At 48.8% G+C, this 18,260-nt stretch overlaps 1 protein-coding gene across 2 annotated transcripts; it reads right to left on the bottom strand.

The window, feature by feature from the left end:
• Positions 1 to 246: 246 nt before the first annotated feature.
• Positions 247 to 17,959, bottom strand: mapkbp1 (mitogen-activated protein kinase binding protein 1). 2 transcript variants are annotated; one of them, XM_086050461.1, is made up of 29 exons: positions 17,603 to 17,959; positions 16,472 to 16,563; positions 15,336 to 15,398; positions 15,210 to 15,267; positions 14,838 to 15,008; positions 13,436 to 13,573; positions 13,171 to 13,353; positions 13,057 to 13,074; positions 11,748 to 11,908; positions 10,871 to 11,069; positions 10,644 to 10,778; positions 9,421 to 9,626; positions 9,253 to 9,344; positions 7,837 to 7,962; positions 7,689 to 7,759; positions 7,492 to 7,613; positions 7,344 to 7,419; positions 7,152 to 7,263; positions 7,007 to 7,070; positions 6,692 to 6,900; positions 6,593 to 6,618; positions 5,541 to 5,678; positions 5,342 to 5,452; positions 4,323 to 4,569; positions 3,927 to 4,152; positions 3,415 to 3,608; positions 2,469 to 2,930; positions 845 to 930; positions 247 to 763 (listed from the first exon to the last, which is right to left on the bottom strand). In XM_086050461.1, exons 1-29 carry the CDS (start codon positions 17,720 to 17,722, stop codon positions 515 to 517), a joined length of 4,155 nt encoding a protein of 1,384 aa, XP_085906587.1. In that variant the 5' UTR covers positions 17,723 to 17,959; the 3' UTR covers positions 247 to 514. The 2 variants fall into 2 exon arrangements, with proteins under 2 accessions (XP_085906587.1, XP_085906588.1); XM_086050462.1 differs by lacking the exon at positions 13,057 to 13,074.
• Positions 17,960 to 18,260: the final 301 nt, after the last annotated feature.

Raw genomic sequence — 18,260 nt, 5'->3', positions numbered from 1 at the left:
ACGTGTGCGCTAACGATTTCAGCACAAATTCCCGCGCGCGCAGTTAGCGGGTGAAGCCCAATGTCGCTGGTGGTGTGACATGCTAACCGTGCTAACATCCGCACCAACTTTATTCTGCCAGGAAGCAAAAAACAATGTGGCATGCTAACATGTTAGCATCCAGGCTAACAATCGCCTTGCGGCTAGAACGCGACGGACACGCAGGAAGGCGCTAACGTACCAGCATCCACGCAAACAACTGCAGACTTTGTTGCAAACGTTTATTTAAGAGCATTTTAAATATCCGAAGAAGTCATGTGATTTGTGTACCGTCATCTGAGGTCAGCTGTCAATCATCCATTTTGTTTCAACGGTTGCAGAGAACAGGAAGTGATTGTTAACAGTCATTAACGTTTTGTTCAAGTGCGGTCGTCGCTACACAGTCAACGGGGGATGCCTCCCATAAACCGGAAGTGATGTTGAAATTGGCGAGAAAGGGGGCGGGATTGATGGAGTGAGGACCTGGGGCTTGGTTCTAGGAAGGCGGGAGGGGTCCAAGCTTCCTGTGAACGGCCTGCAGAAGCAGCATGGAGTACTCCTCCAGGAGAGCCGCCGTCCTTTCCTGGTCCGCCATCCCAGCGAGAGTCCCGCCGCCGCCGCCGCCGCCGCCCGGTGCCAACGGCAGAGACTGGAGCTCCGCCCTCATGGCCTGGAAGGCTTCAGACAGGACAGCGGCCATTTGACTGCGCTCAGGGTCGACGTCTTCCGTCCAAGCGCTGCTCACCTGCAGGGGCAAGCGAGGCGGCCATGTTTTGAGCAGGCGCGAGAGGAGGGTCCGACAGGGAGTTGGGGGAGGCGAGAGTACCTTCCTGTAGAGGCGGGTGGCTCGCTTGAAGCAGCCCAGCATCTGATTGGTCAACGCTCGGCAGGACTCAATACTGACAGGCGGGTCTGCGGCAAGAAACACGTCAAATGGAAAAATCGGGCGGGTCATCTGACAAACGCGTGAGAGGAGGGCAGGGCAACCATAGACATACTGTCAATCCCCACCAATTCAGAATTGGCAAAGCGTCTTTAGAACATAAATCTGTTAGCTAAACGTGCCACCAATTCAAAGCTATCTGCGTATTTTTGTGATCAACCAAATTCCCCGCTCCTTCTTAAGATGCCATGGGCGAGCTATCGCCGATAGCGAGCCAGACTGACAGTGATCGGCCGCATGATGGAAACTCCCAACACGTCGGCAAGGCTACGGCGTGAAAGCAGGTTGGTAGACTAATGTTGGAAACTACTGCTACCGTTTGTCTGGTTGGTCCTAACCAAGCCTTGTTGCGTGAACCGATGAAGCCTTATTAGACAGGATGCGAAATGTCTTCTTTAACAAACAAAGCCGTCCAGTTGCGATCTATTCAATGTTCTGAGAAAGAAATGACCCGGGTGAACAAGAATATCCACAAGCACGTAATTTTCGGAACTAACACTTCAGAATCTAATGTTAGAAGCTAAAATTGGAAGCTCACGTTGAGGCTAACGTCAGACGCTACTGTTGGAATTCCTTAGCTCCCCCGTGAGCGATAACGTTGCAAGTGAACTTCAGAATCTAACAGTGGAAGCTAATGTTGAGGCAATGTTGGAAGCTATTGTCAGAATCTAATGAGAGAGGACAACATTGGCGCTCACGGCGCTAACATTGGACTCCAACACTAGACATTGTTGGAAGCTAACTTAACAAGCTAATATTAAAAGCTAATGCTGGAAGCTAACTTTGGAAGCTATTGTTGAAGCTAAACAATTCATGCTAATATTGAAGCTTACGTTAGCTCTAACGTTGCAGGTCATGTAGGAAGCGAAGGGAGATGACGTTGGAAGCCAACGTTGGAATTTAACATTGGAAACTACAGTAATGTGAAGCTAAATTTGGAAGTTGATGTTGGAAGCCAATATTGAAGCTAATGGTCTTACTTAGCTATGATGTTGGAGGTAGCTTTGGAAGCTAACTACAGAATCAAATTTTGGAAAATAATGCCAAAGATGAAAACGGAAGCTCTTGTTCCTTAGCGCTACCGTTACCAAGGAAGCTGATGTAGGTTTTTCCTTAGCTCTTAAGCAAGCGGACACGTTGGACGCTAACTCCGATGTTGAAAGCTAAAGTTGAAGCTAACTATGGAAGCAAACGTTAAACTTCATTAGCTCTAACATAAGATGAAGTTCACTTCCAACGCTGTATTATTAATATAGACAATTAACAATATGTTTTTTTTGGGGGGGATTGTATAACTGCCTCGCTGATTTTGCTTTTGCAACCAGGCTTGGTCGCTAACACCCGCTAATAGAGAGTGTCGACTGTGTGTCTGTGGTGAGGACAGATAAAAGGGGTTAAGGGACAGCGTCTCACCGGTTGGTGACAGACAGGAAGAGGAGGGATGATGAAGGCGAGCCCAGACGGAAAGATGACAGGATGAAGGGATGAGGAAGAGAAGCGTCCAAACCTGCGTTGTCCTGAGCCTCGGGAGCGGGTGAGGGCCCGGGTGGGGGCCGGGAGGGGGCGGCGGTCTTGATGGTCGTGATGCAAGGTTTGTCGGGCAGCAAGAGACGGGTGAGCGGGTTGGCCTGGTTACCTTGGCAACCCGGCAAGGGAAAGGAAGAAACGGCAACGGTAGGCGGTTGGCAACCGCCGGACGCCGCCCCCGCCGCCAGTCCCACTTGGTTGAGGGCGTCACCCAGCGAGGCGGAGCGGGACATTTTGGCGGCGGAGCTGGCGGTGGGACTCATGTAGGAGCGTGGAGCGCCCGCCGAGGGGGGCGGGCACTTCCTGGGCAGCGTCATGGCGGCGATGGCCTGCTGGGGAGACCTGGGGCTGGCGGAAGCCGGGTTCTGAGGTGGCTGAGCTGCAGCCGTAGTGCGTCTGGGGGCCGAGGGGAGAGAGGTGGGACGCTGAGGGATCACACCACCTGCCGATAAAAAACAAAAGCACCTTTCACTTTCTCTTGGTGAACCATGATGTAAACTAACATTTACAAATATGAAAACTCAGGGTGTTTTTTTGGGGGTTTTGGTCGAGTTTCAAATCCACCCACAATTTGTCGTAGCAGCTAGCTAGCGCTAAGCTACCCGGGGAGGCTTTGTCTGTCCGGTCCAGCGTCTACGTTTAGACGCTAGAACGGAGTCAGAGGCCAACAGATAAGTAACAACACATGACGTAAATGGACTTTATTGACATTCCCAATCACGCACAAACACTCAAATTCCGGAACATCCTCCGGGGGCTCACGACACCGTCACGTGTATATTTTGAAGCATTTCATTGGTTAAGAGGCCGGGAATTGGGTAAAAAAAAAAAAATTTCAAAAAGAGAGAAAATGACGAATATGCACGAATTTTGAACAGATGAAACTCCTGACTTTGCAAATGCCCAACTGCGGGGAAATACTATACCTGGACCGCTCACGATCCCCCTGAGATCAGACTCCCTCTTTTCTGTGGAAGCCTCACGGTTCTGCTCCTCCTCTTCCGGCTGGCAACTTCCCGTTTGGTTGGAAGTACATGTCACGTTCGCGTCCTGGTTCCACGCCTCAGGGACCACGGGGTGGGACTTGGTCTCCATACCGTCCGACTTAGGGACGGTTCGGCTGAGGAGCAGAACCAGGAAAAGGTGGGAGAATATGAGGGACAGAGTCGGAACATGAAGAGGAACAGAATGAGACAAGGCGCGAAAGACGTGAATAGTGGGACCAGAACTTGAGGACAAGACAAGGCGATGAAGATATGAGGAGCAGAACCAGAACAAGGTGAGAAGATACACGAAGAACAAAACCAAAACACGACAAGGAGCAGAACCAGAACAAGACGTGAGGACATGAGGAGCAGAACCGGAACATGATGAGGAGCAGAAGAAGACACAACGACCAAGACATGAGGACCAGAGGTTCTGCCGGCGTGAGTGGTACCTGGCAGCAGAGTTCTGGTAGAGGAACCTGGATGACATGCTGAGGCTCTCGTTGGAGCTGTGAGCGGTTCTGCTGGGACCTTCTGCATTGTGGACCAGCGTGGCAAAGTGTTTCTTGAGGAAGGCCTCTTGGTCCGGAGTCTGCGGGACCGGACCGGCGTCCTCGTCCTCGTCCAGGGAGTCGCCGTCGTCACTGAGACGATCTGTCTGCTCCGTAGGCTCCGCGTCTGGTGGGGAAAAAAGGAGAAACGGACCTGGTGATTATCCAGGTGCGCAATGTCACTTTTATGCATATCAGCATCCTGGTGTCAGTGAACTATCTTGAAGTGAGCCGAGTCGATCCGTCCATTCATCCATCCATCCATCCATCCATCCATCTCAATGCCCGATGTCTGACTTTTTGCCGCCGTCGTGTCAGGACTGGAGGCTCTGGAGTTGAATCTGAGCGAGCAGCCGCTGTCCGGACTGGGTTTGTCCTCCGGTCCGCTTGCAGGACCGGCGCCCTTCACCTCAAAGTCGCTACCCGGGCTCACTCTGTCCTCCCATTGGTCAGGAAACAGCACCGGCTGCTCCCTCTCCAGGATCGGATTGGACAGCAGGGTGAAGTCTGGCCTGGGATTGGTCAGCGCCTCCGTGTGCTCTACCTGTAGGGACGGCGCTCAGGTCAGGAAGGCACTCACTGGGGATGTTAACCATTCGCTAAAGCCCCGATTCGATATTCAGTTCCCGATTCTCGATTTGAGTTTCAAAAAATTGCTACCATGCTTGTCTCGGTGCACTAGTGTGGTTCTGCAGCCATCCACAAACGCAAAAGGCAATCATGTTTGGCATAGGCGCATAATTTGATCTACATCATTTTCTAGATCAAATCGATTGGTCCCGATGAATCGATGTAAAATCGATTGGTCCCGATTAATCGATTCAAAATCGCTTTTCGATTAATCGTTACATCCCTAGCACTCACTCATAGAAATATGACCGCAGACATACTATGTACGCATAGAGAGACGCCTCATTGAGAAGTTGGATACAGTTTTTGTGCCAAGGGACGATTGCAGGTGAAGGTTTGCAGGCTTTTCGCTGGCCCAAATTACGGCACAGGTGGTACCATCCTGACCATGCGTCATTTACATATTCTGTAAATTCAACGGACTCGCTTTCTGTTACAGGGAGGAGAGAAACGAATGCTTCGTAAATTTGGAGAACAACTGGCTCTACTTTTCTGCCTGAGCTTTCCTGAGAAGGTTCTAGTTCAAAGAGAAGGCTGGAGTCCTGCTAGTTTGTAGTTCGGAGAGTAGCTGGTACATCCTCACCAGTACTTTGCCACATCCAATATGGCGCACATGTACAATTCAGCGCTCAAAGCGCCATCGGCTGCACGTTTATCCGTCTACGGACAGCATGTCAATCACGCACCTGGAGACTGAGGCGACTTCCCAGCTGCTGATTGGCCCTGTGAAGCCCCGCCTCCGAGATCCAGCTGCCCCGGGGGCTGCGTGGCGAGGGGCTGTCGTCGAGCGGGCGTGTCTTCATCGGGAGGGAGGGCCGTTCAACAAAGATTAAGAAACACCCGATCATTTTGGAGCGGGAGTTACGGAAGACACCAAACGCTTACCGGCAACCCGCCATTGGAACAGTACGAGTCCAGCTGTCTAAGGTCCAACATGGATGTCACCGTGGCAACATCGCTAGCGTCGCCACCGCACGAACTCCTGGCCCAGCGGCGGCGAGGCAGTCGCCCGTTTGCCGGGGCCTGGGAAAAAACGTCAACAACAACAACAACAAATAAAATAACAACTTATTTAGCTTCAATTTACGTTGTGAGCGGAAAGTAATCACAGATTCACATTTTCCACCCTTTTGTTACGTTACAGCTGTATTCTGAAATGGATTCTTTTGGGGGTTTTCCCCTCTCAAAATGATACACCCGAGCCCTGCCGCTAATAGTGAAATTCCGAGAGTAATTGGTGCCTATTGAATAGATTTAGAATCTGCCGCAAAGCACTGTTTTTGTCTAAATTAAACTCGCTGCAGAAACTGAACTCACGTCAACATAGGTCCTTGACAACAAGAGGCCAAAAGCAAAGCACTTGATTTATCGAAATGAAACTCCTTAGCAGACTTCACTTGAGACCAATATGTGACAAAATGGTGCCAAAGTACTTTTTTTTGTCTAAATGAAACTCCTCCTCTCACTTAAACATAGTTCCTTGACAACGAGATGGCAAAAAAAAATGCTGGTTAAGCGCTAATTTTGTCTAAACTCCTCAGCTTGCGTCAACATAGTTCCTTGGCACGGGAACGCCACAAGCTGGCGACAAAACACTATTTTTGTCCAAAAGAAAACTCCTCAACTCACTTCGACATAGTTCTTTGGCAAAGGGATGCCACTAGCTGACAACGAAGCACTATTTTTGTCCAAAAGAAAGATTTTCACCTCACTTCAGGAGTTTATCAACACCCCTATGCCACAAGAAGGCGCTAAAGTACACTTTTTGTCAAAATGAAACTTCTTCGCTCACTTCCAACATTGTGCTTGGACACCAAGATGCATGTGGAAAGCATTTACAGGGCTTTACTTTTAGAGATTTGCAGTATTGGAAAAAAAAAAAAAAAAAAGACCCTTATCAAAGAAAACCTGGCGAATTGTTTGTAAAAACAACTCACCGTCTTGCTATCACGTGCCGCCTCCCCTGCGGGAAAAGAGCACAGGTGCGACGTTAGATTGGTGAGGAAGCTTGATGACGTTGGCGCGGCAGGACGTACCCGCTTCCTCCTCCTCCTCCTCCTCCTCCTCTTCTTCCTTGTCGCTGTCTGACGACATGGCAACCACGCGAGGAGGCCCCACCTCCCCGGGCTTCCCTTCCTGAGGCGCATCGTGGGAGGCGGGGCCTCTGCCGGGCAGCTTCAGGTCGGACAGGCGCTGACGCATCCGCAGGGTCAGCTCGGGACTGAGACGCCACACGAAGATGCAGCTGCGCACGCGCGCGCAAACACATGGTCGATGTGTGTGTGTAAGTGAGTGTGCGTAAGTGAGTGGTCGGGGGCGTGCGCGTGTGACAGCTGCCATTCAAGTCCTACCTGTCACCTGACACGCTGATGAGGCGTGTGCAGTCGCTGCTGAACTTGAGGCCAGTCACCACCTCTGACAGCGAGAGGAAGGGGGGGAGAGTGAAAGACATGCGCGCGCGCGCACGCACACGCAAACGTGCACCCGCCGACTAACCCGAGTGTCCAAACATGGTGGCCACACCCTCGCCCGAGTAGAAATCAAAGATGTTGATGCTCTTGTCCGAACAGGAAGTGGCGATGTAAAGACCCGACGGGTCGATCTGCACCTGAGCATCAAAGAGATGAAGACGATCAAGACGAGGGAGAGCTCCGGTCTCCACGGCAACCAGCGCCTTTCCCTTCCCACCTTGATGAGCGTTCCATCTTCTCCCTGAGATCCTTTGTAGATTTTCTTCTGCTTGCTGTTGTTGATGTTGAAGATCCTGCACGAGGATCGCCGTCATCTTTGTCATCATCCGTCGTCGGCGGGCGAGAGGCGGGAGAGGCGGAGTCACCTGATGCTGCGGTCCTGGCAGCCAATGGCGGCGTACTTCCTGGTGGGCTCCACGTCCATGTCGTACAGCGTGCTCTTCCTCACCACGTGATGCGTTCGCGTGAACGCCACGTGGCCGTCCGTCTGAGACAGAGAGCAGGGAGCGCGCGAGGTCAGGACATTGACAGGAAGCGAGGTGGCGGGCGGGCGTGACGTCACCTGCCGGCCCGTGCGGAAATAGACGCTCTTGTCGGCACCGCAGCTGATCAGTCGCACTTTGCCCTCACTGGCTGGTGGACGGGAAAGAGGCGACGGCGTCACGGGTCGGGCCGGGCTTGGCGGGACGAGGGCTCAAAAGTCCACTGACCTGCGAACCGGACGGCGGTGATGGAGGACGAGTGCTCGTCCAGAGTCTGGACCAGACGGTAGTCGCACGCCGCGTCCAGCACGTGGATCAGGCGGTCGCGACTGGCTGTGGCCAGAAACTGCACGCCTGAAACACAAACATGCGCGTACACGCACGGGGTCGGGTGGCCTGCTGCATCACATGCAAACTTTTCCCGCACATAAAATTTGGAGGCGCGCCTGGTTTCAGACGTCTCGAAAAAGTCACGACAACTGTGCACTTTGGGTCTTAACTGCAATTGCTCGGCAACGCCCACGGGTGGCGCTGTATCGCAAACACTTTGCAAAAAATGAAAGCAAAAAATAAATATATTTCTTTCTAATTTTCTTTCCTTTATTCATTAGATGTAATTTAATGACATTTTTCGTCATATTAATTAGAAACAACAGTGGGTCCACATAGTCACAGTTCAGCAACCACCGACAGACCTGTTTGCAGATCTTTTTTTTAATATTTATTATGGGAAGACGACTCCCATTTATGTGGAAATCCCATTTTTGAAGAATTTTGGGGGTTCACGGGGAGACCCCCCTCATTTTCCCAAAGCATTTCAATGGCTGGCATTTACACGTGGATTTTTTTTTTGCTATTTGTGGGCCAGCGCGTAATTTGTCCATATCAAAAATGGCACTTTTGGCATGCATCTGGTTAGGAAGTCTGTGGTGCTCCTCTACGTGGACCCCCAGTAGCGCAGATGAAAAACTGCGGCCACCGATCCATTATAATTGGAATTAAAAAAAAAAAAAAGTTCTGTTGAGTTAATTTTAATGGTGATTAAAACTAATTGGCATGCTGATTCCTCAGTCCGTTTTTTTTTCTAGCATATCAGTTTTTTTTCTTCTTTATAGCGTAGCCTCCACATAAGCAAAATTAGCTCCAGTAAGACTTGCCAGCTAATTACGATTGAACTCATCTACAGCTATGCGGCAACTTGTCATGCTCTTTTTCTTTTATATTCCACTGTATGTCAATATTTGATTAAAAAATAAATAAAACAAGCACATACCCGTTAAGTGCAGTACTTTTTTTATACTTTTTTAAAGAAAATTGCGATCTTAGCAGCTCAAAAACTAGACATGATAGAGAAAAACTGACATCGGTTTTGGATACCACACCCCAAAATTAGTTAAAAACAGCTATCAGACCTAACTCAACAAAACGGCGTTCACCAGTGCTACTACAGTTGCCCATCTCAGCAAAAACTCAAATCGGGGAAGAAAAAAAAAAAAAACATTCATGGAGCATAAAATACATGTATAAAAAAAAAAATTGTCAGTTTAAGCCAGTTGGGAGAGGGGCAAGTGATCAAAACGCTACCACCTGTCTCTCAATTTGAGGCAAGAAAAACCCTGCTTAAGATGCCACACAACGTCTCACCTGTGTCGCTTTGGGAGAAGTCCAGGGAAAGAATTTCACCGTCATGAGCTTGAACGTTGACGATCTCCTGCATGGTGCGCACGTCATGCACTCTGAAACACGCGCACACAGGCATCGTGATTGACAAGTTGTCAACCTCCTGGTCCCCGAGTGGGCGTGGCCACCAACCTGAGGACGCCCGCGCGGTCGCCCGAGGCCATGTGGCGCCCGTCGGGGCTGACCGTCAGCGATCGAATGCCGGCGCGGCTCTGGTCGCCAGGCGGCGCCTCGGGGGCGCTTTGCCCCGCCTTCTCGCTGATGGTGGCGAGCGAGACGCTGTCCGGGTCCAGGAGGCTGGACGGGTTGTCCTCCACGTAAATGACCTTGTGAAGATCCTGGGGGTCGGAGGTCAGAGCTATTTGTGTGTGTGTGTGTGCGTGTAAAGGGAATTGACTGCAAGGATTAAATGCTGTTTCTATCCTCAGGGATGATGCGTGTGCAGTGTGCCAGTGCCTTTGTGCAAGTTGTGGCCTGAAGCAGCTCCATGTGAGTGTTCCCATTTTGCATTTGTGTGTTTTGACTCTTTTTCAATATTATCATTTTTTTTTTCCCCATAATCGAGCAGCCCTAGCTTCAGAATTGCTGATGACATCGCCGAGAAAAAAAAAAGTACAAATAGGACGGGGCCCTAAAATTGACCCCTGAGGAACACCGCAGGAAAGGGGGACTGTTACGTTCCTGGTTATTTGTGTAGTTTTCTGTTTCTGTTTTCTGTTTTGGTGTGAATTGTGTTTTTCAGTGCGGGCGTGTGTTTGTGGCCATGAAAGTTTGTGTGTCCTGAGTGCAATCAGGTGTGACCTGCTGATTGGCCAATTCAGAAGGTTGCTTCCAGCGGATTGGTCATAGGTGGGAAGCAAGGTTTTTTAAACCAACACGTGCTGGCAGTCAAGCCTCTCTGAGCCCTCCAGCTTCCAACCTGGCCAGATGCCGTCCTGTGCACTGCGTGTACCTGCAATTGTGTGAGCAGCTGTAACCTGGTAAGAGGGAGAAGCCTTTTTATTTCTGCCTGTTTTCTCATGTTTATTAGTAGGAGTTAGGTTAAGAGCGTGCCTTTGATTTGTTTTATTTTGTAGACAGTTAGGGTCCTTGGATTTATTTTGTTTGTTGTGTTGGCATATTTCTCCCTCCCAGATCAAAACAATGAACCACATAAAGATAGTTTTCGTGCACACTGGCCTGCTTGGGTGTGGGAGGTTGAAGGGAGCATTTAATTTGGTTATGTTTCGGGTTTCCCTCGGCCAGTAACAGAACAGGGACAGACTGACTTATGGGGGCCCAAAAACACAGAAAAATATCTTTGATTTGAAAGGTCAAATCGATATCTGTGTGCGTGGGTGTAAACATGTGCATACATGGCTGAGGATGTTGTTGGGGAAGCGCCGAGCGTCCACGTTCCACACACGTATGGTATTATCCGACGAGCATGACAGGAAGCATCCAGGTGGGAGCGCCATCTTCCCCGTGTCTCCACCGTCTTCGGGAAACACCTGCGGATGAGGTGTGAGGATCTCACCGTCCGGTGCGGTAGGCCCCGCCCCCTTTCTCCCAGCGAATCCTGAACCCCGGGCGCCACACCAACCTCTAGACTCCACACGCAGGAAGCGTGGTAGAGTGCCGAGTAGAGCTTGCCCACCCGGCGCGGGTCTCGAAGGTCGCCCACGTCCCACACGTACACGCTGTGATCGCTGTAGACGCACGACAGCCAACCGCTGCTCGGGTCGTAGGTCAGCGCCACCGTATCCGGGTAACGGGCGTCCGGACGAACGCAGAACAGACGACTAAGGGCGAAGTTGAGTGTTAAAAAATGGAGAGAATGCTTGTATGGATTGTAGCTGTCTAGCCTATCCTTTGTCGCTTTTATGTTATTTTATGGACTGCTTTTGAGTCTGAAATATTGATTGATTGATTAACCATCAAATTTCAAGCAAGTTCCAAATTACTGTGACCGAAATCTGGAAAGCCAAGAGCAGTCCCCATGAAATTTCAAGCAAGTCCTGACTTTGAGGAAGTCAAGATGTACAATCTTGCTGCGAGGTCACAACATATAGTCGCACCTAAGCCACAAATGCGCTCACAATATAGTTTTGAATGATCCCGTCATGGAAAACTTGACGTCAACATCGTGGGTTGGTTTAGCTGTTAGTTTCTAAATCGACATATCAGCCAATGTTGTCAGGGACGTTTGAAGTGAAATAAAGTGTGTTTTGGCATCATAGTTTGTGGGTTTAGTTCCACTGTACAAAAAACAAAACTACGAGAGTACCACTGAGTCCCGCCCAAAATGCCTAATAGGAAAGTAGTAGTTGGTATTTGTACATACAGTATCAATAAAGTCGCCACGCCTTATGAACGACTGTGCGAAAATAAAATTATCGGAAAATTCTTGGAGCAACTAGCTCAACACAACACAATGTCAAATCGGCCAGGGCGGACTGTCTTGTTGGAATTCTACTTGCCTGGCATCCGTCATGGTAGAGACGTCGGCGCCCAAGAAGTGCGGCCGCGGCAGCGTGCAGAGAAAGTGCAGCGTGTGCGGGCTGAAGGCGCGCACGGCGCCGTCCGAGCAGCCGCAGAAGATCAGCTCGTCTGTCACGCACAAACACGTGGCCTGAGACGCCTGCAGGCACACACGCGGCAGTCTCATGTGACGTCATGTGACATCATGTGACAAAGCAGCAACAGGGAGGCAAGTCAGCCAGTCGGCGGCTGTGGTGCGCTCCAATGACCCGTGAGGGGGGGCGAATGGTGACTCCGCCCTACTACAAGACATGCTGAGCGCAAACATGCAGGGAACAAAACCACAAAGAATGGAAAATGTGACGATTGCGCAAGTGTGAAACATGAATGAAAACATGATACGGTAAAACAACGAATGAAAAAATTGAAAATGAGACGTTGAAAACTTGACTGAATGCAGACACGAGTGAAAAAAAGGGAGAAGTGAAAACGTGAATTGAAACAAGCAAAAAACACTGAATTAAAGCATGAATGAATAAAAACGTGATGTATGAAATCACGAATGGAAACAAAGGATGAAAACATGACGAATGAAACAATAAATGAATAAAAATGTGACGCACAAAAACATGAGTGAATACGAAAGGAATGAAAACATGAATGAAAATTGTCCGATGAAAACATGCATAAAACATGCTAAGTGAAAACGAGGTATGAGAACTTGAATCAATAAAAAGGGGACGCATAAAATCATGAATGAAAACATAATTGGAAACTTGAAAAAAAATGAAAGATGACAAGTGAAAACTTGAACAAAAATGAGTGAAAAAACAAAAATGTGAAAGTGAAAACCTGAAAAAATTCAAATGTGACAAGTGAAAATGAATGACAACATGACAGGAAAAACCATGCAGAAATGAAAAGTGATAACATGAATACAAATGTGAGAAGTGAAAACGAATGAAAACAAGGTGAATTCATATATAGGGAGAGCAAAAACAAAAAAACGGGGATTTTTCAATGCATTGGAGGACAACGCCATCTATAGGACGGAATTTCCCAAAAAAAGAAAAATTCTATTATTGTTTCCTAAACGGCATGTTTTAAGGTTTCAATTACTATTCATTAGATTTATTGAATATTTTCCCTCCATCACTCTTGGCTTAATTGGATTGTTACAAAGTTCCCATTTTGTTGTGTCAGTCTGCATAAGTGGAAAAACAAACAAATGAAAACAAAATGAACAAATATGCTCCATGAAAACACGAACGTTGGCACTTTAAGTAAGTCACACAGCGTCTGACTTACAGGGGCGGAGTCAACCCTCTGCCCGGGAAGCAGAAGAAGAAGAAGCAGAGAGCCTTGCGATTAGCACGTTAGCACATCCGGTCAACAGGTGCGGCAACAAACATGTGGACTCACGCGTAGCTCCACCCACTTGTGGAGCATGCGCCGCTGGTCCAGCTGCACCAGGAGGCCCGACGTGCTGATGCAGAAGGTGGAGGACGCCTGCTGCCCTTGCCCGCACGCCACGTCGCAGAAGAAGTTGTTCTTCAGTTCTCCCAGCAGCCCCGAGCGCCCCAGCAGCGGCACGGCGGCGCTCACCTGCGCGTGGGCGCGGACGGAGACAGAGAGCACCTTGTTGCGCGTGTTCCCGCCACGTGACTCGAGCGGCTCCGAGTGTCACCTTGGAGGTCCTGCTGTGGTCCAGGTACCAGAACTTGACGTGTCGATTCCCCGCCGTCACAAAGTAGGACGAGTCGTGTGAGAAGGACACGGCCGTCACCTTACTCGACACCTTGTTGGCCGCCACCACCGCGCCTTTCTACACACACAGGAAGTAGGGCCCGACGATTATGGAAATTAATCTCATTGAGATTTTTTTTTCCCTCCCCCCCAAGTAACTGCGATTTTTTTTCCCCAAGGTACTCCCTAATGTATTTTTCAACCATTTTGTATTTATTACAACAAACAATAACAGCTCTGCAATGCATTCTAAAATACTGAGGTCAAGGCAAATGAAGCATGAATTCATATGAAAGACAGTTTATCTACTACAATTACAGAGTGACTAAGTAGTTTGATGTGCACTTTAAGCGTTGCCCACGGCAACATCATGCTGCCACACAGGTGTGGTGTAAGTGTAAAGGCACACATTCAAATCATCAGCTCATCAGTAATGTTTGCAAAAGCCTGATAACAATCCCGATGATTTGAAGCCGGTGTGTTGGAATGGGGATACAGCTAAAACAGGTCGGACAGAGACTCTTGAAGACCGGACTCGGGAACCCATCCTCTACAGCAGTGTTTTTCAAACTGTGTGGTGCCGCGAGATATTGTCCGGTCTGCCGCGGGAAATGATCTAATTTGTGTGCATGTGCGGTCTAGCGCCTGGCAGCGTGATCCTGTCTTTACTACATTGTAGTACTCTCACATACCACCAGGCGGCAGCAGCAGGTAGCTCATTGTCTTTGTTGCGTCGAATTAGTGACGCATGTTTGTCCAGTCCAAACAGGCTCATGTTTAACACTGAGTAAGTGTCCATATGAAACATTCTACAATACTTTTTTCTTTGTGTTTATTTAATTCCTATTCAAGACGTTAAAACGTCATTCTTTAATGTTAAAAAAAAAATGTGGGTATAGATTCTCTCTCAGGGAAAGAAGCTTTTCTGGGGACAAGAAGCCTAACTTTGGAACCAGGCCCTTCTTGGGTGACAAGGACCTTACTCTCGTGACTAGTACACACCTTAGGGACTAAAACTCTTTATAGGGACTAGAAGCTTCTGTTGGGCCTTTATCAAGCTTACCTCTGGAGAAGAACCTTCTCTGGTGAGTGGAACATTCACTTGTGACTAGGACAAGCTATCTGGAGTAAAACCTATAGGGAGTAGAACCTTCGCTTTGGATGAAAAGCCAACCTCAGGACAAGGACCTTATCTTGGGACTTTGAATCCGTCTCTGATGACGAGAACTTTTCTCTTGGGACTACAATCTTTGTTTGTTTGTTTGTTTGGCGCTTACTTACAAAGGCACAGAATTAGGAAGGAGTAAAAATGCGTACTCGTGGGATGATTACGAGTGGCTTACTTTCCAGTTCCATACGTGCACCATCATGTCGTGCTGGTAGCCGACGCTGACGATGTACTTCATGTTGGGGGAGAAGGCCACACAGGCCACGCCGTATTTGTGCTCCTGGAGGGACGCCACCTGCACGCCGCTCAGCACCTCCCACACGCGCACGGCCGGCATGTGGCCGCTCTGAGGACCCCAAGGCGCCGGGAGTCAAGCCACCAGATATGCAAATGGCCGCAAGTCACATGACCGCGTGTCAAATTGACAGTGTGTAAAATCACCACGCTTTCCAACAAAGTCACGTGACCTGAAGTCAAATAATTGTGCCAAACGACACGTCACATGTCCACGAGTCAAACGTTCCGCGTCACACAAGCCATGACTCACCTCGCCAGTGACCACGTGCTTGCCGTCAGGTGAGAAGGCCAACGTGGTGATGGTCTTCCTGCAAACACACGTGCGGCGTGTTACCGTGGCAACGGCAACACCAAACATGGCCAATGACCAGTTTACCTTGACGCGTTGAAGATGTGACGTTGTTTGTTTTTGCGAGGATGCAGCAGGACCACAACACACCTGCACACGCAAACACGCACAAGGTTATGGGAATCATATGTTAATAATATGTAAATCACAACACTGATAATGTGCTTCTAATCATCTGAGTTAGTTAAGCCGCGAGTGTTTCAAGAACAAGACATCATCTTCACCATGCCAACTGTAGCTGGTAACTTAGCATGCGCCTCACCGCATCTGACCGTTTCCTCCTCGCCTGTGGCTGCACTCACCCACTTATCACCAGATAAGCCCCTCCTCCACCTGCAGCCGATTGGCCGGTTGGCCGAGGAGGGGGACGATGAGCCGGACAGACTGAAACATTCCCGGCATTCCCCGCAAAACACCGAGGCTACGATTACACTCCCAGTGACACAATTCACTTTTGTTCGCTCGCGTGGATCACATCAAATCGTGACGTCGACTTGAAAAGGCTGACTGGAGAGTTGACATGTACGCACGTACATTTTGTAGACGCTCAAAATATTATTAAACATACACCTTTTACAATAGCTTTAGAACCCCAAACTCTATTTTTGAGTCTCAACTTATCATATGAGGCGAGATTGAAAAAATAATCACATCTCTGGAAAGCCCTCAATAAGGCCTATAATTTGACGTGTGACTCGCTACAAATACATTTTTCACCTTGATAGTGATGAAGTTGACCTCACCCACATTCTTAAAGACAAGGTCAATTAACCAACCCCCCCCCCCCAGAAAAAAATTACCCTACCAAACGGCTATCTCAAGTCTGTATGTCTCCCAAGCTAGGAGAAAAGCAAATACAATTTGCAGGGAATTTTTTTTTATTTTGTTTGCAGTGACCTTGACCTTTGACCTAGGCCTCTGAGCTTTGATCTGTAAAAAGCTGTGAAAACACCCACCCCCACCTCCCCAGCCTTCGATTTGATCTACTTCCTGGTAGATAATCAATGTTTCGGTCCAGATGTGCGGGTGTGGTGGCCAAATAAACAAACTTGCTCATGGACATTAGCAACATTGCTAACATTACCCGAATGCAGCTCCGACCACAGGAAGTGACAAGGGTGCTACATCCTGCTTTAACTATGATGCCAATTTGAGTCGCTCACCCGGCGGGGTACGCCAAGAGTCCACTCCTTGGGTCGCATGATAGCGCTCGATTGCCGGGTGACGTGATGCCCAGAACCTTCTCCAAGGTCACCTGCAGGGGGAAATGACATGAGGGAACATGTTAGTGAGTCACAGGACCCTCCCCCTCAGCGCTTAAGACTTGAAGAACTGCCAGGACTTGACAGACGAGTTAGCGCCGCTAACGTAGCGCAAACATCTGCAGGCGCTTTGACATGCGCTAGCATGCAAATGTTTGTCGGCACGTGCAAAGCAGGTCGCATTTGTTAGCATGCATTTACCATTTGCTTTGAAATACAAAACCAGATGGTTGCTGTCAGTGTCAACCATTTCAAAAGACCATGTGCCAAATGACTAGTCACATGACCGTACGCCAAATAACCATGTGACAAGTTGAGTGACTGTGTCAAACTGTGTTAAATTGCTTGTTTAACTTTCAAATTACAAGTCACATAAGTCAAATGACATTTCACATGGCCACATGTGAATGGCCATTTATCAAATGACAAGTCAATTGACCGTGGCAAATGACCAGTCAATTTTCGAGTCACATGACCGTGTTAAACTTATTTTACTTACTTAAAAATTACTAGTCACATAAGTCAAACGACATGGCCATATTTGAAATGACCATGTCAAATGGCAAATAAATTGACCATGCGGAAAAGTAAGTCAATTTTCAAGTCACATGACCATGTGTGATATTGTTGACTTCCAAATTGCAAGTCACATAAGTGAAACGACATGGCCATCTGTGAATGACCATGAGTCAAATGACACGTCTCACGAGTCATGACCAAACGTCAAATAACCACAAGTCACATGACTAAGTGGTAAACGCCCAAGAATCAACTGCCAAGTCGGATACCCACATATCAAATGACCACATACTTGATGACCATGTGTCAAATGTATAGGCGGTTCGATACACAAGCCAGTGGTAGGTTGGAATGATCTCAACTCGCAAGTCAAGTCACCGTTGTATAAGATAACCCATAAATGTATCACGTGTTTGAAATGCACAGAAAGCATAAAGACATAAAGGCGCTAAATGCTAACAATCGTGCGGAAAATCTGAGAAAGGACAAAGCTGGCGCCTTCTCGGCGCGCACCTTGTCGCTTGGCTGATGACGTGAGGCTCGGCCCCGCCCCCGAAGTTTGATTGACGGCGATCTGAGCAGGTTCTTGATGCGGCGGCTGATGGCGCCTCCGCCTCCGCCGTCGCCGCTCATAGCTTCGCTGCTAGCGGCTAGCTCCCTGCGGCATGACGTCTGCGAGCCCGAACTCGCTCAGCCGAGCCGAACCGAAGCCTGCCCCAAGCGTACTCCTCGTAGGTCTGGACCGGTCCGGGTCGCCGGCTGCGGTTCCGCATCGCAGCGTGGCGCCGCGGAGAAGAGAAGAAAAGCGGGCCCGGTCACCAGCGTACACACACACGAACACACATATTCACAGACGCAGTGTTGTGTCAAGCTAGCACGCGGCACAAGTGTTTCCGGTCTTCACTTGCAAAGTAAAACTACCTGAAGGAAGTTGAACTTTTTCTTCTTGCAGAAAACATGACCCTGCTGTCTCGTTGGAATACTTAAAAATAAATTAGATACACTACAAGAAATGAAACTAAACAGTTTTAATCAGTATTATTCTGTCTTTAATGCATTGTTTGTCAAGATGGGCCTTGATATTGACTGGTAACTAGTCCATTGTCTAGGTGTGCCCTGACAAGACTGGCCACCAGTCCATTTGCCAAAATATACTGTACCTTGACAATTG

The sequence above is a fragment of the Filicampus tigris genome, chromosome 13 (genome assembly GCF_054856515.1).
Source record: "Filicampus tigris isolate MCC_2025a chromosome 13, RoL_Ftig_1.0, whole genome shotgun sequence".
Classification (NCBI taxonomy): domain Eukaryota; kingdom Metazoa; phylum Chordata; class Actinopteri; order Syngnathiformes; family Syngnathidae; genus Filicampus; species Filicampus tigris.
The sequence above is the reverse complement of the archived record's forward strand: the minus strand, read 5'-3'. Positions and strand labels throughout refer to the sequence as shown.